Consider the following 21,964-nt stretch of genomic DNA (forward strand, 5'->3'; position numbering starts at 1 on the left):
TCGCAATTTTTAAAGAAAAATTATGCAAAACAAGCAACCAACACTTGATTCATTCTTCTTCCATTTTAAGAATTTAACACATCGTAGCAACTATAACATGAATGTTTCCATAATTTTGTTTCATTTTTCAAGATTAAGCCCAAGTAAAGTCTTTTCTCCCCACCCCTGCTATCTCTGAAATGTTACTCCTATTCTAGGTCAATTCATTCTACATGGCCTTGTTCTTGTACCAATTATTTTCAGAAAATAAAGAACCCTAATATGATGAAATCACAAAGAAAAAGTAAATTATTCACTCACACATCAACACTTAGAAAATTCAAACACAGACCTCAGTTCGTGTTTGAATGAGAGACCCGAGCATACTGGTTAAAAGCATGGGCTCTGGAATCAGACTGCCTGGGATGGAATCCCAGTTTGCTGTTTACCAGTGAGTGACCCTGGGCAAGTTACTCAACCCTCTGCGACTCAGTTTTCTCATCTATAAAAGGGGAATAACAACTGTTCCTACCTTATAAGTTATAAGAGGAATATTAAATGGTTAATATGGGAAGTATTGATATTTCAGGCAGTAAGTACTCAGTAACCATTAGCTATTACATTTCAAAATCTAAGAAAACTGAGGAATATAAATGCCAACATTGGAATTGAGTTACTGGAGAACGAAAAACTTTTTTTAAATCACAGGCTTTATGTTTAAATACAAGTATACATTTTAAATAAAATTAAGACAAAAATGAGAACAGATATACTTAGAGTAAAAATAAGCTGTAAGTTTAATTTCTAAATATGTAAGAACTTTTTAAAGGTACCATATCAAACCTACTAAACTAGAAACTAAAGTGTTGATGCACTTTACTAAAGATGAAATAAAAAATCTGAACATATGGAGGAGAAAAAAGAATGAAAAACTCAGTATTATAAAGGGGTCAATTCTCTCCCCTACCCCTATTAATCCATTAATTTTACACAATTCTAATCAAAACTCCAACAGGTTTCGGGGTGCAATTTTTCTTTTTTATTTCATTTTCGTTGTAGTTGATGAAATGATTCCAAAACTAATCTAAAAGAATGTATTAAGTAGAATAGCAAATAAAGTTTTGAAAAACAAGAAAATGAACAGTAACTTTCCTTCCTAGAAATTAAAATATACTACAGACTCAAAGTAATTAAGACAGTGAGGTAGTAACACAGAATTAGACAAATAACTAATGAGTCCAAAAACGGAACCAAGTATTTATGGGAATTCAGTATACAATGAGTGTGGCATTTCAAATCAATGGGAAAAGACAGATTATTCAACAAATGATGCTGACAAAGGACTAAATATTTGATATTTTGTCAAATACTAACCTCCCATCTTACACCAAAACAAATTTCAGATGGCTTAAATTTAAACATAAATGAAACCATAAACCAAAAAGTAATAGAAAAAAATGTAGGTAAATACTAATATAATTTTAAGTTGGGAAAGGCATGCCACCAAAGGCAGAAACTATAAAGGTAAAACTAACAGATCTAACAGACATGAAATTTTAATGCTTCTCTACCAAAACAAAATTAAAAGACAAGTGATAAATTTCTTTATAAGATACATCTGGTTGATTTTACATCACAGCATCCAACAGTCACACCTCTTGATTCACCCTTGTGTCGTCTCCTCCCACCCTGACTCTGAGCTTGTCCATGTAACTGGCTTTGGCCAAGAAGACTAAGGGAACAGGATGCAGGCAGAAGTTTGATAAAAGCTTGCACTCTGGGGCATGATCTAATGGAAGGCTGCTATTACTAAGTGAGAGACAAACAGACACACCACATGAACCCAGTCAGGAAATGAAAAGATGAGTGAATCCAGGTGAGACCAGCAGAACTGCCCAGCCGACTCACACGTTTTACTAGGTTTTGAGGCGGTTTGTAATACCACATTAGATAACTGGTATGATATCAATATATCTACACCATAAAGGGCTACTTATTAAAGATGGTATAAATCATCACAGGAACAACTGAACATCCCATTGGGAAAATAGGCAAAGGATAGAGACAATTCACACAAAAACAGAGATGTCCAGTAAACCCATGAAGAAATGCCCAACTCTAGTATCAAAGAAACACAAATTAAAACAATGAGATAACACCTTTTGCCTATCAGATTGGCAAAGATTAAAAAGGCTGATAATGGCTTGAGTTGGTCACAATGTGGTGAAACTGGCACCCTCATCCATGTTGTTAATTTGGTAATGTGTGTCAAAAACTGATAAAATTCCCTCTGGTCTGGTAATTTCATTTATTATTCACTCAAATACTTATTGCATACTCAGAGGCCTATGCTGGGAACTAGAATATAGTCAGACCAGACAGGACCTACTAATAATTTTGCTTTTATTATTAATTTGGGTTTTATCCTAAGAGCACTAAGATGGCATTGAAGGCTTTAGCAAGCGAAGAACAATATCGCATTTCCACTTTAAGATCATTTTAACTGATGTATAGAGAATGGGGGACAAGAACGCAAGTGAGGAGACACTAATTGTTCCAGTGAGCGCTAACAGTGGCCTGGACTTGAGCAGTGTCAGTGAGATGCAGAGAAGCAAAGGGAGGGTGACGTGATGGGACCTGCTGACAGAAAAAAGTAAAAGAAAGGGGAAAAATAAATACTACTCCTCAATTTTAATTCCAGGAATGTATGCTAAAATATAAGTATCTGTGCAGATATAAAATATGATACACAGTGTACAAAGATATATACCCAAAGATGTTCATGGCAGTGTTTTTTATAATAACAAAAATAACGAAAAAAAATCTAAGTCTATCCCTAAGAGATTAAGGTCACTCCAAGCATAGTGAGAACACTGTGCAGTCACTTAAAATTATTTAGATTTCTATTTAGTGACAAGATGTGGAAAGGGGCCAGTTACAAAATACATAACATAATTTCACTTCTAAATAGTATGATCTCACTTTTATTTAAAACATACTCATACACACAAGCACATTTATGGCTGCCTATGGGCATTACAGAAAGTCTAGAAAGCTATACATCAAAATATCAAAATTCTTGATGCTTTGGACTTAAGTTATTAAAATCTTTATACTTTCCATACCTTCTAAATCTATGCAAAACCTGTACTGCTTTATAGTGAAAGAAAAAAAGTAATTTTATAAAAAAAAAAAACACTGACCAGACATTTATTTGGATAATAGTAAATTGGTTCATTTTCTTAAAATACTGCAAATAAAAGATTAAAGAGACTTAAAAGATCAAAATAACTGAAATGAACACTTAATGATTCGTAAATCTTAAATTGTTAAAAAATGAACAATTTGCTTACCATACTAATCGAATGTGAGATAAGAATTTGGGAGAGGAGAGGAAGGGACATCTCAGAGCAAAGCAGACACTCAAATATAACCAATTTTATCATTACAAAACCTGCACAGAAAGATCCCTTCACTGTACTGTTAGACAAGCAATTTGGACTCCCTTGAGATTTGACCTAAAGAGCTATTCATTTTATTGCACTTTATGTTCTGAGGTTCTTTATGAATCTTCTTCCCTACCAAGTTGACACATATAATAACAGATACCAAAAAGGATAGGAGATTGAGGACCTCTGAAGCAGTTAGTCATTCTGACTTCATTATCATCAGATGTACTGGTTGCCAAAACCAGATGTTCTAGAAGGGCAAAAAAAATGTCATCAAGGTTGCTTCATTTCCCAAAGACAAAAACTTTCTTTGGTATTTGAGATTATTGTAAACAGAACCCCCCCCCCCGCAAAAAAAAAAAAAAAAACTGGTTTGAACAGTTTTCTGAAGATTCTGATGGATTTGCTTCACTGATATAATCAGTGACCTTAGTCATCCTTGCTTATTACAGGGCTACCAGAGAATGGCTGCTACCTGAGCACAAAGGTGACTCCAAAATTTGTTCAGGCCTCTCAAAGGCACCACTAATTAATGTTTCCACTTCAGCACTCCTACCTGCCTGGTTCCCTAAAGAGAAAAGCCCAATGGTTCTACCTTCAATATCTCTTCTTTAGAAAACATGAAGATGTCAATTTGAAATATTAGTCCAAAGTAACAAAAATGTCAGAAACAATGTAAAGCAAACAAGACGATCTTCCGGTATTATTTACTCTAGTGCATAAGTGAAAATAATAATCCAAGGATGGGGAGTGGAGGTTGAGACATAATTCACATACCATAAAATTCACCATTTTAAAGTATAAAATTCAGTGATTTTTAATATATTTACAAGGTTGTGCAACTATCATCATTGTTTAATTCTAGAACATTTCCCATCACCCCAGAAAGAAACCCCATACACACTGTGATTTGTAAGATATATGTTTGGTTATTCATATATATATATATTTGGTCTTCCTCCACAGTTCCAGGTTCACAGCTCCCAAAACCCTTGGAATTTCCTACGTGCAGAGAATGATAATGGTGTCTTTTGGTTATGTGAGCGAGGTAACTTTCAGAAGCACCTAAGGATGGGAAATAGTGCCAGGAGAACCAACCCAGTGATTAGAGAGTTGGAACTTTCAGTCCCAGCCCCTGCCCCACCCCGTCCCCAGGAATGAGGAGAGGGGCTGGAAGTTGAATCAATCACCACCGGCCCATGATTCAGTCAATCACGACTATGTAAAGAAGCCTCCACAAAAAACAAAAGAATAGCCTTTTAGGCTCCCTTTTTTGAAAGCTTCCACACTGGGGAACCAGAACATTTCCACATGCCACTGTGCCGGCCCCAAGCTCCACAAGGACAGAAGCTCCCTGTTCAGGAACTCACCCTGTGTAGCAGGCTCTTCACCTGGCTCCTACTCTTTAATATAATCTTTTCATAATAAATCAGTAATCTAGTGAGTAAACAAGTTTTCCTGAGTTCTGTGAGCTGTTCTAGCCAATTAACCACACCTGAGGAGGGAGCTGTGGGGACCCTCTGATTCACAGCCAGTCGGTCATAAGTACAGGTGACAACCTGTACTTGCAACTCACCTCTAAAGTGGAGGGTGGGTCTTGTGGGACTGAGCCCTTTACCCTTGGAATCTCATTCTATCTCCAGGCAGACAGCGTCAGAGCTGAGATGAATTCTCAGACACCCTAATGGCATCTGGGAATTGCCTGTTGGTTTTGGGAAGCCCCCAACCTCCCCCCGCCCCTGACACTCACACACACAGAGTAGAATGGGGTCAGGGAACCCTTTTGCACACACTCACTTCCCACTCCTCCTTCACTATCCCAAGACCGTAGCAACTATTAATCTACTTCCTGTCTCTATAGATATGCCCATTATGGACATATCGTATCAATGGAATCATAAAATAAGTGGCTTTTTATGTCTGACTTCGTTCACTTAGCACGTTTCCATCCATGTTCCTTTTGACTATTATGAGTAATGCTGCCATGAACATTTGTGTACAGTTTGCACGAATATATGTTTTTATTTCTCTTGGATGTATACCGACGAGTGGAATTGCTGGGTCATCTAGTAACTCTATGCTTAGCATTTTGAGGAACTACCACACTGATTCTAAAGCAGCTGCACCATTTAACATCGTTTTTCACATTCTTAACATAAACTTAAGAGATGTCAGACTTTCATAGAAGTAGGGGATTTACTCTTCTCAAGCCCATTTTACATGCCAAATGCTATGCCAGGGTTTTATATAATTTCTGACTTAATTTTCCTAACAACTCTGTAATGCAAAAAGCATCTCCATTCTACAGAAGGAATTCATATCTCAAAAACTGTTTATAACCTACTCAAAAATCACTTAGTTCATAAACGTCAAAATAGAATCTGAACTCAGGTTGACTTCAAAGCCTGTCCTCTTTACCCTCTTCCATGCAACCTCTGCACTGAAATATATGCACACTGACTGCTTTACACCAAAAGGATTCTTTGGAAAAGTACATGTTAACTAAATTTATTAGAATCATTATAAAACAGAAGCTTCCAGCGTACAGAAATTTCTGGAAAATATAAGAGGTCTCTTGTGTAAATCATTCCCTGTTAGTAAATGATTTCTTCATGTAGAGTTACTTAATAAAATCAATCTATAAATCATCTAAGCATTATACAGATTAGTTTCTTCCATCTAAGTTATATCCACTGACAAAAAAAATCTGGGTATCTGCTACTGTGGGCTGAATTATTTCCCCCAAAAAATCCATATTTTGAAGCCCTAATCCCCAGTGTGACAATATTCGGAGACAGGGCTTTTAGAAGGTAATTAAGGTTAAATGAGTTCATAAGGGTGGGGCCCAAATCCAATAGGATCAGTGACCTTATAAGAAGAGCTCTCGCTCTCGCTCTCGCTCTCGCTCTCGCTCTCTGCCATGTGAGGACATAGTAGAAGGTGCCCAAGGAGATGGCAGTCTGCAAGCCAGTAAAGAGAGCCTTACCAGAACCTGGTCATAATGGCACCCTGATCTCAAGATTTCCAGCCTCCAGAACTTTGAGAAAATAAATTTCTGTGGGATTTTGTTACGGCACCCTAAGCTAATACATCTTCCTTCATAAATATCACAAACTATCCAATTATTGGTATTTTAAGCACTAGGAAGAATCAAAACAAAGCAGTCATTAAGTAGAGTAGAAATAAGCTAAACCAATAGACATGCATAAGCTTGTTGCTCAAAAATATCTGCAAGTCCCATGATCAAAGAGACTAAAAAACAGAATGATGGCCATTCTGTTAATGGAGAATTTAATGAGAAAGTCAAGGAAACCCGGTATCCTCCAAAAGGGCTTTGGAGTTAGACAAACCTGAGTTTGACTCTTTTTGGCTACTTCTGAGCTTTGTGTTTGAGTGAGAAACATACTCTATTTGTTTCTGAACACTATTCCTGTGGTCAGGATGCTTGTTTTTGTTAGTTTGTTTCAATTAAATAACTTTATTAACATTTACTATATGCCAAATACTATTTTACATCCTATAATAACCAGTACACCTTCTAGAACACTACAGGTGCTCCAAAAATGGTGCTGGTTATTGTTAGTACATAGATTCTGGAAAAGGACACCCCAAAGTTAAGCATTTACATGAGCACCCACTATTTGCCTAATATTTTGCTGGTACCGTTAATATAAAAACGCTGTCCTACCCTCAAGGAGCTTACAATGAAGGGGACAGATAGATCCAGATCATTATAAAACAATGTAATAAATGCAATGGCCAAAAAATATGCAAAGTACATAGTAACACAAAGGGAGAGCTGGGAGGTAAATAAATTAAGGACTACTTCCCAGAAGGTCTGACAAGGAATCCCCTGTCAGAGGAATCCCTTGTCAAGGAATCCCTTCCTGATTTCTCTTCCAGAAAACTTCATAAGCCCTTATTAGGGGAATCATTCACTGAGGTACAGCCTCAGCTCAGATTCTCCCTTTTAACTTTTACTTCCACTCAGTTCCATCTGTCAGTTTCAAAGAAGGGGGAAAGGGGTACAGGAAGAGTTTAAGTATCCTTTTCCTCCCCAACAACTGCATAAAAATTGAAATCACATTTTTCCAAATCCTTCTTATGCTTATGATAAAGACTGGGTGTTTTACAAGTTATACAGTCACCCCAGATTTAAGCTGTGTGTAGGATAAGTAACCAAAACTGTCAGTCCAGTATGTAATTTCTTCTATACCAGCCAAATGGGCCTGCCAGTTATTCTGCTTATTCCAACTGGGCTAAAAAGGTATCCAAAACCTTGACTACTGTAAAAACCGGTAAATTTTCTTCATTAATCCACATTCTTATTCAAGATGTGTTCACTTAATACCTACAAGGCAAAACAATGCCTAAATACAATGCACTAACATTCCAAAAAATGCAAATCTGGCTCCTGCCCCTAAAATTAACGTCTGTGAGAAAGTCACACATCCAAAAGCTACAAGCATAAAGGAAGATCGTGGGCATAGAGACTACTATTTGTATCCTTTCATGGGTATCTCACTTGACATCTGACACAGCAATCCCTGAAATAATAGAATTATCTCCATTTTATCTGTTTTCTCCATTAACAAGTCAGCATATAAACCCTGGATCTTCTGAGCTTTGACTGTGCCACACTCTAAAATGTATATTACATTTAAATGAAGGTAACAAAATCACAATAACTACTTCAAAGACTAAATATACACACAGGAAGGAAACTTAAAGATCGGTTTCCTCACCTATAAAATAAGAAGGGTGGATTAGATCACAGATGGTTAAATAATGAGCATTCCAGGAAACACTCTATTGCCACTCTCTGGGACCCTCATCCCAATTAAACATTACTAATCATGGCACTTTCTCACCAAACCCAGAAATGCAGCTATGTCCTTATCAACATGGCAGCCACTACCAACTGGGAGTAGATAAGCAAAACATAACCTGCTTGTGGGACTTCCTTGGTGGCGCAGTGGTTAAGAATCCGCCTGCCAACGCAGGGGACACAGGTTCAAGCCCTGGTCCGGGAAGATCCCACATACCGCGAAGCAACTAAGCCTGTGCACCTCGACTACTGAGCCTGCATTCTAGAGCTGGCGGGCCACAACTACTGAGCTTGAGCGCCTAGAGCCCATGCTCCACAGCAAGAGAAGCCACTGCAATGAGAAGCACACGCACCGCACCGCAGCTAGAGAAAGCCCGCGTGGTAACAGACCCAACGCAGCCATAAATAAATAAATTAATTAATTAATTAAAAAAAAAAAAAACCTTCTTGCCACACTTGGACTGGATGAGGTGAAGCTAACTACCCAAAAGATTTATATAACTAGTCTAAAACAGAACTAAGCCCTAAAACAAAAGAAGTAATATAATTGTATAATGCTTACAAGTACACAATACACACTCTTTCCCATTATCATTTGATCCTTAATACCCAGTAAAGAATTATCCCTATTTTTACATATTTTAAAAAACAGAACAGTGAAATAATGTGATCAGCTCAAGGTCAGCCAGCTAATAAGCGGCTTGGGTGAATCCTCACAACTCCACAACACCTTTTTCCATGAGAAAGTCAAAGAACAGTGAGTGGAAGCCTGGACTATTTAATATGGACCTAAGAATGTCAATCCAAAATCTTCTGAGCTCTTCTTAGCCACTAGGCTACATGCAACTATTTTAGATCAGACAAGCTCCTCTTTCTATCAAAATAAGATCTTGAGTAACTAACCAACTAAGTAAAAATGTAATCATTTAAAAGGCATACACTATATTAATATTACATATATACACCTACCTCAATCATAAATCTTATACTTTTGAAACATTACATAAATGAACAATAAGAACAGAACCCAAGAGTTGGATGTTACACTAACAAAAGTACCAGTTTTTTGGGTCTCAACCCTTTCACTGTCTTATGTTAGAAATACACTTTCTCATTTCTTAAATTCTTATCTGTAAGCAAATCATTAACAAGTAATTCTATATACAGCTTTTTACAAGTACAGAATGCCGTCAAGATTGTTTCCCGAATGTAAAGTGTTATTCTGTTTCCTTCTGTATAGGAATTATTACATTATACCACAATGAGCGTGCTATTCCTGAAATTACAGTCACTTGAAAGATCTTATCACAAATGCCTAAACCGCCAACATATTTAGCATATCCTCTCTTCAGAATTCTGACCAACTTAAATGGAAATTCCTACTCATGCACTCCTATTTCCGGATGGCCTTTAAAACATCAGAACTACTCCTTAATATAAATAAGAGAGACTCGACTTAATAGCATAACATTTATGTCCTACCATACTTGAAAGCATCATTTGGACTAAGTCAAATATGAATATAACCTGAAGAGCCCTTTCTTAAGCACCAAAATATCCCAGAGCTTTTTGCAGCCAGCACAAGAACCTTTTACTTTCATACCACACCATCCTGCTTTTACAGGTATCTAAGGAAATGTGTATACATGAGTTGTACAAACCACCTACCAAATAATCCAATGCCTTCCAAAGTGAAAAGCTGATCCTCTTTTCTGCTCTTAAATTATTCACAATTAGTCTACAAAGAATTACTGTAGACTACCTGAACAAACTTTTCTGACCTATGTACCATGTTCTATATTTATGCTACTGGAAAGAATCAGTGTGATTCATCCCTCTCTACATTTAATAAGGAATAGAGCAGGAAAACAGCTTAAAAATTACAAGTTACTTTTTATAAGAAAAGGAACTTTTAAGTGAAGACAATTTACTGTTGACAGACTCACAACTATACATGATAGTGATCAAACTTCACTGAATACTTTTAACTTTTTTTTTTTTGGTTCACAACCTCTGAGTATGACAACTTTACGATCATTTTATTTTAAAATATCCCACTTTCATTGTTTTACATTTCTCAGTGTTGAGAAAATTTTACCCAAAGTTTGGAAAAATTTGATAAATTCTTGTCTGCAAGACCCCTATAAGCATTAAATCTTTAAAGCAGAGATCAACAATATGTTGTATTACAAGATGTTAACATTACGGATGTTTTATTATAGTTCCTGAGTCTTCAAGGACATCAGTAACTTGATAAAAAAAAAACCACGCTCAAATGCATGACTCGCATTTTTCAAGCCACATTTCATGAAGATTATGTTTTTTGGTTTGTATGCCATAATTACATTTTGAACTGATCCATTATATCTGAAAATAACTTGCATGTGAAATCACTAAGGAAAAGGGTCACTTAGAAACACAGCATTAAAAACAAATTTTAAAGCCTTCAAATAAAGGTCTATAAGTTGGAATTAAAGAAAAACATAATTCAAATTCACAGTAAGCTGAAGTGAAAACTCAACACAGCTTATACCACAAAAAATATATATATATAAACAAAGTGGTAGTGTTCAACCTTGACAGAAAAAAAAAAAGTTTAAAATGAAAACTACTTAAATTGAGAAAGAATTCCAATGACATGACATTTTCTTGCCAAAACGCAGGAATGTGTAGATTATATCATTCAAATCTCATTGTATTACATTATAAAGGTCTTGGCAACGGTTTGCCATTAATCTTTTAACACAAAGGAGATTCAAATCCAAATGAACTGTAAGACTATCTCTTCCAGAAGACAGAAATGGAGTAATTTACTTTATCCACAACTGTTTAACCTAAAAGGCAGGCCGAAAGGATGATAACGCAGAATGGATCAGCCTTCAGTCTACCAAGTCCCATTTCTCACGAAGTCTTGCACCAATCCGAAAAGAGAAGGTTAGGGACACAAAACAAGCTTAGGAAAGACTGAAAAAAAATCTCCAATGAATGACACACCACATCACGGTTTATTCTCTTACACAATTGGAGAAACAAAAACGAAAAATATCACACCATATGTTTCACCGTATCAATTAAAAAAAATATTTTACGGCCGTACCTTCAATTCTTTGGGGCTGAAAAAATAATTTAGCTTCTGTTTTATCGATTACAGAGGAAAAGGAAAAAGCAGCTGCTGCAATGCAACACAGGCTGCTACGGAGGAAGGAGAGAAAACGGTTTTCCAAACAAATCCCTCTCCCGCCCCCGTTTACACACCCCAAACAACTTACTTATCCCAGTCTTTCACTGTGTCCCCCCAAATATAAACCTAATAAATTCTTTCCCTTCCCCCACCATCGTGAAATTTCACCTTTCAGAGCTTTCACCTATCGCTACCAGAGCACTTTATTCCCCACAGAAATTTCACATCTTTCAAACTTTTCTCCCTTTTTTAATTAAACACGAGAGTCTTGTTACAAAAGTGCACGAAATTTTTACATCCAGACGGAAAAATACCTGTTTCCCAGCAACATGCACGCTTCGATTCTCGAACCCCTCCCCATCTCCCAGGTTTGGCTTGCAAGGCTGGTGGGGGGAGGGAGCCAGGAGCAAATTAAATTTAGGAAGGGAAATCCTGGGCGAAAGAGGAGCATTTGAGGAAAAACGGGACAACGTCGAAAAGAGGACCCCCCCCCCATAAGAGGGTTGGGGAGGATTACAAGAAAGAAAGAGAAATGAGAAGGGACAAAGGGGGAGGGGGGAGAAAGAGACCAGAGACCAGGGAGACGCGCCGGGCCGGGAGAGGGAAGGCGGGGTCCGGGGAGAGCGGGGTCGCGGCTCCCGTGGCACAATGGCCCGCCGGCCCCCGCCCCGCGCGCCCCTCACCTCATGGTGTCGGCCGCGCTGAGGCTTCCCCAGCAGCCGGGAGACGCGGGAGGCGCCGAGCCGAGGGGGGTCTCTCCTCCAGGGGCGGGAACGCAGCTCGGCGCCGGGAGACAAGTGTCCAGCTTCTCCTTCGGGCGGCCGCGGGGCTACACCATCTCCTCGCACAAAGCCGAGGCGCCGGCCCGGAGTGGGAGAGAAGAGGGCGAAAGAAAAGCTGGGGAGGGGGCGGAGAGGCCGAGGCGCCGAGCGGGTCCCGCGGCCGCCACAGCCCCCCACCTCCTCCTCCTCCTCCTCCTCCTCCTCCTCCCCCGGGAGCTTCCTCGGCCGCCCTCGGAGGGATGCCCGCCGGGGCCGCGCGCCCCGCCGCAGCTCCACAGGCCCGCGCTCGCCGCGCCCGCCGCCGAGGCCGTGTGCAACCGGCAGCTGCGGCAGCCGCGGGAGGAGAGTCGGGATCGCCTCGAGAAGCCCGGGAGGAGGCGGGGCGCGCGGCGGAGGAACACGCAGGCGCCGCCCTCCTCCCCCCCTTCCCCCGGGGCGAGGGGGCGGTGAGGGGGGAGGGGAGGCGGGGGGCCGGGCGTTCCCCTGCCGCCGGCCGGACCCCCCGCGGGACTGCGGAGAGCGGGGAGGGGCGGGAGCGGGCTCGGCGACTACGGGTTAGCAAAGGCTCTTTGTTGCTTTCCCACCCCGCCTCCCCAGCACCGTGGGATCGGGGCTGCTCACCCCCCGTCCGCAGCCGGCTAGGGTTCCTCCCCCGAGGTTGTCCTTGGCCGTCGTCCCCCCCCCGGTCGCCTACCGCTCCCCTGAGACTGGGGGAGCTCCCGGGCCTCCCCCGCGCCAGAGTGGGGAGACTGGGGCGCCGGGACCTCCCGGCGCGGGACCTGCGGCCACCGGCTTGCTAAGCCGGGGGCGGCAACCGGGATGCGTGACTGGGCGCCGGGCCGGGGGACTCCGGATCTGCCCGTCCGGGTGCCCTCGTGCGGGGCTTGCCTTCAGCACGTCCTGTTGCTATCTCAGGAACGGGACCTGCCAGTCGATGGGCATCCCGGCCGGCCCCACGGCCCGCCCCAGCCGCGCGCCGCTCCCCTTGATTCCTCCGGGGTGGGGGGAGGGGGTGGCGTGTAAATGTAAAATATGGTCATCATTGTTCGCTTCGCTCCTTTTCTTCCCGAGGAATCCCAGTGTGCTGTACCGATTTAACGAGCTGATATGCACACACCAAGTATAGGGATGACTTCATCCCCGAAAGAACGCAGCCAACTCGCGGGGAAACGCAGTCGCCGGGAGACGCGCGCTGCATCGTGTGCAGCAGCGGGAATGGAAGAGAAACGCAGCCGGTGAAACCGCTTTCTATCGTCATTAGCAAAAAGGGAATTCCGGCCGCGGGAGGGGAAGAGAGAGGGGCGGGGGGCCGGGGAGTGATGTCAAATAATGATAGTTTAAAATTTTTCGTCATTCGTTTGGTCTTGAAATCACCTTGTAAAGGTAAACGTAAAATGCTGGCGAAGAAAAACATTTAAAGTCAATGGCATGGGGGGCGGAGCCCATCCAGAAAGCCAGGATTTATAGTTGTGGGAGTTTTTAGGTGTCGAAAAGCAAATCCAAAAATCAAATGAAAACTTAAACTGGACAAATTACAGGCCTCTTGTAGTCCCGAGGAAGAATGTGTATTTTTTAAGATGACTAGGATGGATCTAATCCAAGATGGAAGACCTGCCATGACTCCAGGAATCTATTCAAAAGTTTTGGTGTTTTATTTTAAGATGGAGGCACAATTCAAATTATAGTTTTGATAGTTGAGGTCATTTACACTTCCAAAAGAAAAGTGAACAAGTTATAGTCATACTTGGTGAATGTCTGACTTGTCTATAATAGAACTGTGTGGCCCAGTTTTAACTATAAAAAGCTTCCCCATTTCAGACTCAATACCAAGTTATTTTCTTTTTGGAACCTGCAGCCTCAAACCAACAGCCTTATATACTCAATGACCTGGACCTATGGCACAGGACCAGAGTGGCCTCAAGTAGTCAAAAGGTACAGTGCCTCTGCTTAAACATGGTGTACTTGAACACTAATTTCCACCCACATGCCTAATTACAGCTTACCATCACAGAAGAGCATTTTATTCAAGGATCTCCAAGCACTGGAGAGAAAACAGCCTTGCCAGGCAAATGTCCTTGTTGCCATATTACAAGTAGAGACAGGGAAATAGAGAACACAAGAACTGGATGAGTTTGTGCAATAGGCACAATTAAAAACCATAGCTACTAACTATGAGGTTCATTGCCTTATCATAAACACTCACTGTCATTTATGTAATTAAAACGCATGCACCTCAAATATTCTCCAAATTAGCCAAAGAACATTTGCTGTGGAGGCTTTTTTCTTGGAAAAGTTATAATAAGACTTATTGAACCATCTTGGAAAAGTATTAAGACATATTTGACCACAAAGAATTCGCACCAATTTGCCTTAGTTCATTCATAGCAATACAGTAAATCCAGCAGAGCTTATGTTTCAGGGAAAACTCTTACAAAGGGCCAAAAGGGGTGGAGATGTTGCTGCAGTGACTCAAACTATCTCCTCTTGCCAGAGACAAGAGGCAAGGATAAAAATGCTTTACAGATGACTCCATAACCTAGTTCTCATTTGTGAAAGTTAATTCATCCTGCACTAAATAAGTGATATATCACATCATCTTTATCCTTACAGCAAATGTTCTGATGGTCTGGGCACCAAATTAAGCAATCCAAGTGGAAAATGCTGTTCTTATTGTCTATGTTTATTAAAAATGTACCAGCCAAGAATTTTGGCCGCCTACAACCATTTCCATCCTTTTGGATGGCAGCCCGCCAGCTCACAAGTTGGTCATACCATTGCCTTTGGATTTAGATATTGCAATGGGTGGCCTGACCTCCAAAGGTCATTCAGTGGAAGGGCAATTTGTTGGCTGTGACAAAATGTTATTGCTTCTTGTTCATATTTGGTTTAACAATAAAAGAGGGCAAAGGGAAACTTGAGCTAAGAAATCACCAACTAATTCTGGTCACAAAGGAAACTTTGTGGAATGTGTTACCATATAGAATAAAAGAATTTTAGAGATGGAAGGAATCTTAAGTCCAACCCACTCATTTTTCAAAAAAGGAAAGTGAGTCCCAGAGAGGTTAAGTAAATTGCCCACAGTCACACAGTCTCTTTTTGGTGGAACTGGAACTTAAACCCAGGATTTATAATTATGGGTCCATTGCTCCTTCCACCACACCATACTGCCTACCTACGGCATAAGTAAGTGGGTTAGACAGTAAGAATTAAAGCGGATTCTCTTCTCATAAACCCTGCTCTAAAATTAGCCAAGTTTGTGTTGGCTTGGCTGAATGGTGAAAATCACTTGAATTTTTCTCTCACAAGGGCTACCCAGCCTGAAGCCCAATACCAGGCCCTCAGGTAGGCACCCGGATGTTTGGAAGTAAATGAATGGATAAACGAATGAATGAATGAATGAATGCTCTAATCGAAGAGGAAACTCTTCATCAAAAGAAATACAGTCTAGGGACTTCACTGGTGGCACAGTGATTAAGAATCCACCTGCCAATTCAGGGGACACGGGTTCAAGCCCTGGTCCAGGAAGATCCCACATGCCACAGAGCAACTAAGCCCGTGCGCCACAACTACTGAGCCTGTGATCTAGAGCCTGCGAGCCACAACTACTGAAGCCCGCACACCCTAGAGCCAGTGCTCTGCAACAGGAGAAGCCAATGCGCTGAGAAGCCCGAGCACCGCAACCAAGAGTGGGCCCCCGCTCGCCACAACTAGAGAAAGCCCACGTGCAGCAACGAAGACCCAACACAGCCAAAAAATAATTAATTAATTAACTAAAAAAATAAAATAGTCACCTCTTAACACTGAGTATGTGGACCTCAACTTTGGCTCACAGAGCAACACCCCAGCTTAACACCACAATGGGAGGCCTGCTCCAAGCTCTAGGTGTGCACAGCGATCCCAAGTTGTTCTACGCCTCTATTAGCAGTGTGCGTACGATGAAACAAAACATGCTTCTGTTGAAGATGGGTTTGCTGCAGGAGTGTTGTCAGTCTGGCTCAGAGGGTTCTCTCAGAACAGGCCTTGTTGAAATTCATCTGAGAGCATCAGTGTAGGCTTGTCCTCCATTTATGGGCATGAGGAGGATGCGTGACTAATGCTGCTCAGCAGTCAGGAAATCATTGCTAAGGATTGTAGGCACAGTCTCCTCCATCACCCAAAAAAGGGTTCTACCCTGAAAATTCAGGAGTTACTTAGGGATGGGTGAGGACAAGAAGATAGTTTGGAGTGGATGTGATTGTATACTTTCTACTTATATGTAACAGTATTGAGTTTTCTTTTGTGGCAATTAGTGTAATGTTTGTTCGTTTTCCCAAGAATGGGAAAAAATAATGTAGAACATGATATTCCAGTAGAATTCAAGATATTTTTATTACTCATCTTTCAGCTTTAGTTGTCCATATATAATCTCGGTTCTAAAATATTATCAGGAGACAGACATTAGAGGAAACTATTTGCCTCTCTACCATTTGCATTTTTCTTCTATTTGTCATTTTTCTCCCTTCCAAATTAGGATTTATTAAGCTAATTTCATTTCCTCTTCCCCGGAGTCTCTTTCTTTTCTTAGTGCCCCAGTGTTTAAACTTGGCAGGAGATTCCTAAAGCCTGAACAGTATTGGAATAACAATTGGTAGAGGCCATATTCTATAAAATGCAAGGCATTATTTCCACAAAATTCAGCTATGGTTGCCATTTAATGAATATGGCAGGTGGGCTCCATTTCTAGATAACAATCAAATCATGGTGCTTTAAGAACTGGATTGAAAAGAAGCATCACCATAACCCAATTCTGAACTCTTATCTCTTAGTTTATAAAATCTAGCTGATAGCTTGGCAAGAAAAAAATGAGTGGTTGCCCTGTTTCTTGCATTGAATTGATTTACTTGTCCCATTGACTTAATCAAACTTGAGAACATCAGTCAATATCCTAGGGGCATTATGATTGGGTGACAACTGACCTTTGAGTATTTCCTCAAAGGAGATGAGGAGAAAAGCTAATAAAGAAAAGATTATTTTCTGGCTAATCACAGTAGAGAAGAAAGATATTACCACTAGGATGTATCCTGTAAGAGCTGTCTAAAGTCACACTGCCTAATACCACATCTTTTATAGCTTTTATCCCACCTTTCTGGTAAGTTTCAAAGCTCATTAAAAATCCCAATTATCTTTCTCTTTGAAACTGTTGCTCAGCATGGTAACATGGCCAAATTCTAGTTTGAGAAATTATCTTCAAAACTTAATTTTCTTGGGTTTAATGTCAAAATTCAATCTCTAGTCAAGTTTTCCTGAAGTCAAAAGAAAAGCAGCAATTATTAGAAAAATAATTTATGTCCCTAATCGTTAATACTCTCATTTGACCTAACATTCTAATGCTCTTAACTCATTTCTCATTGCTACCAACTTATGGTGAAATAAAATGGTGATATTGTACTCATTGTGTGTGTTAAGAAGTCGAGTCCTTTGACCAAAGTAGCCAGTGGCTAAATATTCTAGTGGTGAATGAATCGAATTGCAAATCAACAATGAAGGCACTTAATGGCCAAATTTACTCTCATTCCCCTCTTCTACCTGTATTAATGCCTGCTATAGATGGAAACCAACAGAGATAGGCTTTACGTTTGAAGGAACAAGTGTTCTTTGAGTCACAGGAATGTAAGAGATGAACATAGATAAGTGACTGGCTAGCCAATAATGATGTTTGCTAACCTGCTAGGCACTTACATACATTAATTCAGTCAATCCTCACAACATTCCTAGAAACTGGGTACCATTACAGTCATCCTTGCCATACATGTAGCTCATGAATGTCAGGTACAGAAAGGTTCAGAGAATAACCCAAACCACACAGCTAGGAAAGGGAAAGCCAGAAAGTCCTGTTCCACAAGCCACACTCAAGTTCTGCACCAGGTGGCTTCTATTTCACTTTACTTCTCTGATTAAAAAAAAAAAGAAGAATAAGACTCAGGTTCTACTTAGGAAATAGAACTAGCGTGGTTAAAAACAAAGCAAAACACAAGTCACTTAATTCCTGATTCTGCTACAGCAATAGCCCATCTAGTAAATCATGACATTTGGGTTACCCAAACTATAAATAAACCTCTCCCTTAGGCAGGGATTTGTATCCCAAGTGCCTAGGCTTGTACCTTGTGCAATGCAGGGGCTCAATAAATGAGTTAAATGAGTCTCCAAATTAGGGAACTCCAATTAATATTTCTTTCCAGAATGTTAATGCTACTGAGAAGCGACCAGTGGTAATTCACTCATTCACCACTCCTTCCCTTAGATATTCCAGCCATACAACTACCAGAGGTTAATAGAGTTTACAAAGGTCAAGTTTCCTTAAATCAATTTGGTGAACCAGAAACTCATATAGAAATGCTTAGAGTATATTCGCTAACATTTTTTGTTGAATACAGGGCAATAAACGAAATGAAGCCAAGCCTAAGTGTTTTTAAAGGTGTTTAGAGAAGTGTCTACATACTCTTTAGTAATATTCTAACTAATATCAGAGAGACTAGATAGGGAATACCATACCCCCTAGGTGACCCTGTGCTATCTTTAGCTATGGTTGTTTGCAAAGCAATTGGCCATAAAAGTCTTAGTCTAGGATGAGACTTAATAAAGTCTTTGAAAAGGAATCATCTATTTTTTCATTTATCTTCTTGTGAAAGACCTTTTTAGGACTTAAGTACTCATTGAAAATTTATCACCAATACCTATTGGCTATAATATTTTAGGGAAAGGCCTTGAATAGAACCCTGCTATCTTAGCTTCCTGTTCAGGCTTTCTTATCTACCTTAGGTGGCATTTTATATCTGTCAAGCATCTCATAATTAAATTTTCTTTAAATAGGTCCTGTTTTATGTGGGTTTTTTGTAATGTTGCCTTCACTGAGCATCTCATTGCTTTTCATTTTATTCAGTGTCTCTCGCTTGCAAATATTTCCCTTCAGAAGTTCACAGTCTGGTCTTTTCCTTCCTATTTTTCACTTTATTTTTCTGTCCTATCACTAATGAGACAGTGATTTTGATTTGCTATTTGAGTTATTTATATCTTCAGGCTTCTGTTTAATATCAGGTCTGGTTTGGCATTCCTTTCCTACTGAATGATGCCCAAATTAAGTTAAGAAACAATTCCTAAGAAAGCTGGCCTGGGATTCTTCATGTTCTTCTGGTATCCCAAGCACTGGACAGTCTGTTTGATCTTGAAAGTTGATGTAACTAGCTAAGTTCATAGTTTATATCAGGTTTGACTCAGTGAGTCCTTTCCAGAATAACTCTGTTCTAAAACTGGTTGGGGTGATACAAGTAGGGAAGGAAGAATTAAAGCAGTCTAGGTGGTGAGCAAAAGTGCATAAAAGTTATTGACATGCAGCAATTTGCTGTCTTGGTTAACTCCTACTCATTTGACATCAACCCATAGACTATAAGGCACTTAATCCTCTCCTAATGATGGGGTTTCTAGTAAGAGGACACTAAGTGGAGTATAGTAACAAGAGGCCCTGATGCTACATCTACCATATGTAACTACGCCCACCATTACCATCGACCTATCAAAGAACTATATTTAAAATAGATAATCAACAAGGACTTACTGTATAGCACATGGAACTCCGCTCAGTACTCTGTAATAACCTAAATGGGAAAAGAATTTGAAAAAGAATAGATGCATGTATATGTGAAACTGAATCACTTTGCTGTACACCTGAAACTAATACAACATTGTTAATCAACAATACTCCAATATAAAATAAAAAAATATGTTTTTAATCTATCAAATAAAAGGAACTTTCCCCCTTTGACCTTCTATTCAGGTCTTTTTGTTAGGTTTCTGATGGCAGCTGACAGAAATCCAATTCAAAGTAGCTTAAGAAAAAAAAAAGAAAAAGAAAAAGTATCTGTATATTTCAAGTATGATCTTCAGGCTAGCTAGATTCAGGGGTTCCAACAATGTCACCATCTTCATCTCATAGTTCTGCTTATCTTTGCCTTTTTGTTCTGACTATTGTGTTTTGACCTATTCTCTCCTACTGTGCTACCTACAATTTCACATCCTATCAGCACTGTGATCCCAAAGCTGGACAGTCCATCCAACCAGCAGGGACTCTGATTGTCCAGCTTGAGCCACAGCACCATCCTGAGCCACTGTGGGCAGGGTGAAGAGGTTCTTTAATTAGCCAGGACCAACTTGTGGGCCCTGTGGTCAGATTTTTTGCAAAATGGCCGTTATAAATATTCTCTCAGTATCCATGCCTTTGGGTTGGACTCTCCCATACCTACTCTGAGCTTGGTCATGTGGCTTGTTCTGGCCAGGGAGACAATAGCAAATGTGACACAAGCAGAGACTTGTAAAGGCTGCCTGCCCTTGCTGGCCGCTCTTTGGAAACCAAAAATGAGATGGCCATATGAAGAAGCCTGGGCTGGTTTATCCACATGGATGAGAGGGAGTTGTCCAAGTTGAGGTCCTAGATCAACAGCCTGTCAACCTGCAGATTGTGAATGAAAGTTCCAGGGACTTCCCTGGGGGTCCAGTGGGTAAGACTGTGTGCTCCCAATGCAGTGGGCCCAGGTTCGAGCCCTAGTAGGGGAACTAGATCCCACATGCATGCCACAGCTAACAGTTTGCATGCTGCAACTAAGAAATTCATATGCTGCAGCTTAAAAAAAAAAGATCCCACATACTGCAATGAAGATCCCACAAGCTGCAACTAAGACCTGGTACAGCCTAATAAGTAAATAAATAAATATTAAAAGAAAAAAAAAAAAGAGAAAGTTCCAGACCATCCAACCCCAGCTGAGCATATCCAGACCAAAATAACTGCCCAGTCAACCCACAAAATCATGAGAAATAATGGTTATTGTTTTAAGGCCGCTAAAGTTATGGGATAGCTTGTTACACAGCAAAATTAACTGATACAACCTTTTCTTCTTCAAGAAGTTCCCACATTCTTTGAGTAGAGCAATGTCTGCTGCACTGAAAGGGAAATGTGTGACTAAAGTTCTTGCTCTAGTTGAAGGATGTTCAACTAGATGTGCCCAGGTTCTCTTATCAAGGGATGCTCTGAAGACTTCTCAGAGTCTATGTGCCTTTAGACACCAAAACTCTTCATTGGTTGGGTGGTTATTATACTTTGAAGTTCTTCCTCCAGAAGAAGGCAGAACCTGCAAGATGGGGAAGAATGCACAGAATGATAAAAAGGCAGGACCCCTTAGGACACCAAATTACAAGCAGATAAGACAAGAGCTCTTGAGGTCATGAGCAAGAACTGTAATTTATATACCAGGCAATCTAGATTCTTGTTTCCCTCTCTCCTTATTTTCCTTTTGTTATCCACAAATCTTTAGCAAAAATCTTGTTTGAATGCTCCAAACTGCTCTCAGTTGGTCCACAAGTTATTAAAAGATTTTGTTCATGTTCAAGTTCCTATGGGGGAGAGCACCCCTCTCAGGCCATCAGTTTGGTGGAAGAGGTAAATATGAGGAAGAAACTCCCCCCTAATCCACCAAACTCTTAGGAATCAGCTCCTACTCAGTTCTTGGCAAAGTTCCCAGTGAGGGACCATTGTCTATACATCATGGCTAAGGAGCCAGGCATGAGTTGGGATGAAACCCATGTTTCTCTCCAACTTGAAAAAGACATTGAGGTCATTCTTCAGAAGAGTTCAAGAAGGCGGTTTCTCTCAATGGAGGGAAGAAGGGATGAAGCAGATATTCCTGGAGGTCTCAGAGCAATATTTTAGATCTTGGCC

General features: G+C 40.4%; 2 protein-coding genes across 6 annotated transcripts in view; one reads left to right on the top strand and one right to left on the bottom strand.

Moving 5' to 3' along the window:
• Nucleotides 1-12,205, bottom strand: part of ENAH (ENAH actin regulator) — a 162,383-nt gene extending 150,178 nt beyond the window's left edge. For 2 of the 5 annotated variants that reach the window (XM_089907220.1, XM_089907203.1), the window contains exon 1: nt 12,121-12,140. In XM_089907220.1, the coding sequence (XP_089763346.1) occupies nt 12,121-12,125 (5 nt within the window). In that variant the 5' untranslated portion in view covers nt 12,126-12,140. Of the gene's footprint in view, nt 1-12,120 lie in introns of all 5 variants that reach the window. The other 3 variants (XM_089907213.1, XM_089907224.1, XM_089907197.1) reach the window with 3 other exon arrangements.
• LOC149750426 (uncharacterized) lies at nt 11,774-21,866 on the top strand. The gene is made up of 2 exons (XM_089907233.1): nt 11,774-13,454; nt 14,075-21,866. Exon 1 carries the CDS (start codon nt 11,970-11,972, stop codon nt 13,017-13,019), a length of 1,050 nt encoding a protein of 349 aa, XP_089763359.1. The 5' UTR covers nt 11,774-11,969; the 3' UTR covers nt 13,020-13,454; nt 14,075-21,866.
• Nucleotides 21,867-21,964: the final 98 nt, after the last annotated feature.

Source organism: Delphinapterus leucas, chromosome 1 (assembly GCF_059928025.1).
Source record: "Delphinapterus leucas isolate spDelLeu-1000000601 "Yukka" chromosome 1, BTC_Dleu_Yukka2, whole genome shotgun sequence".
NCBI lineage: Eukaryota > Metazoa > Chordata > Mammalia > Artiodactyla > Monodontidae > Delphinapterus > Delphinapterus leucas.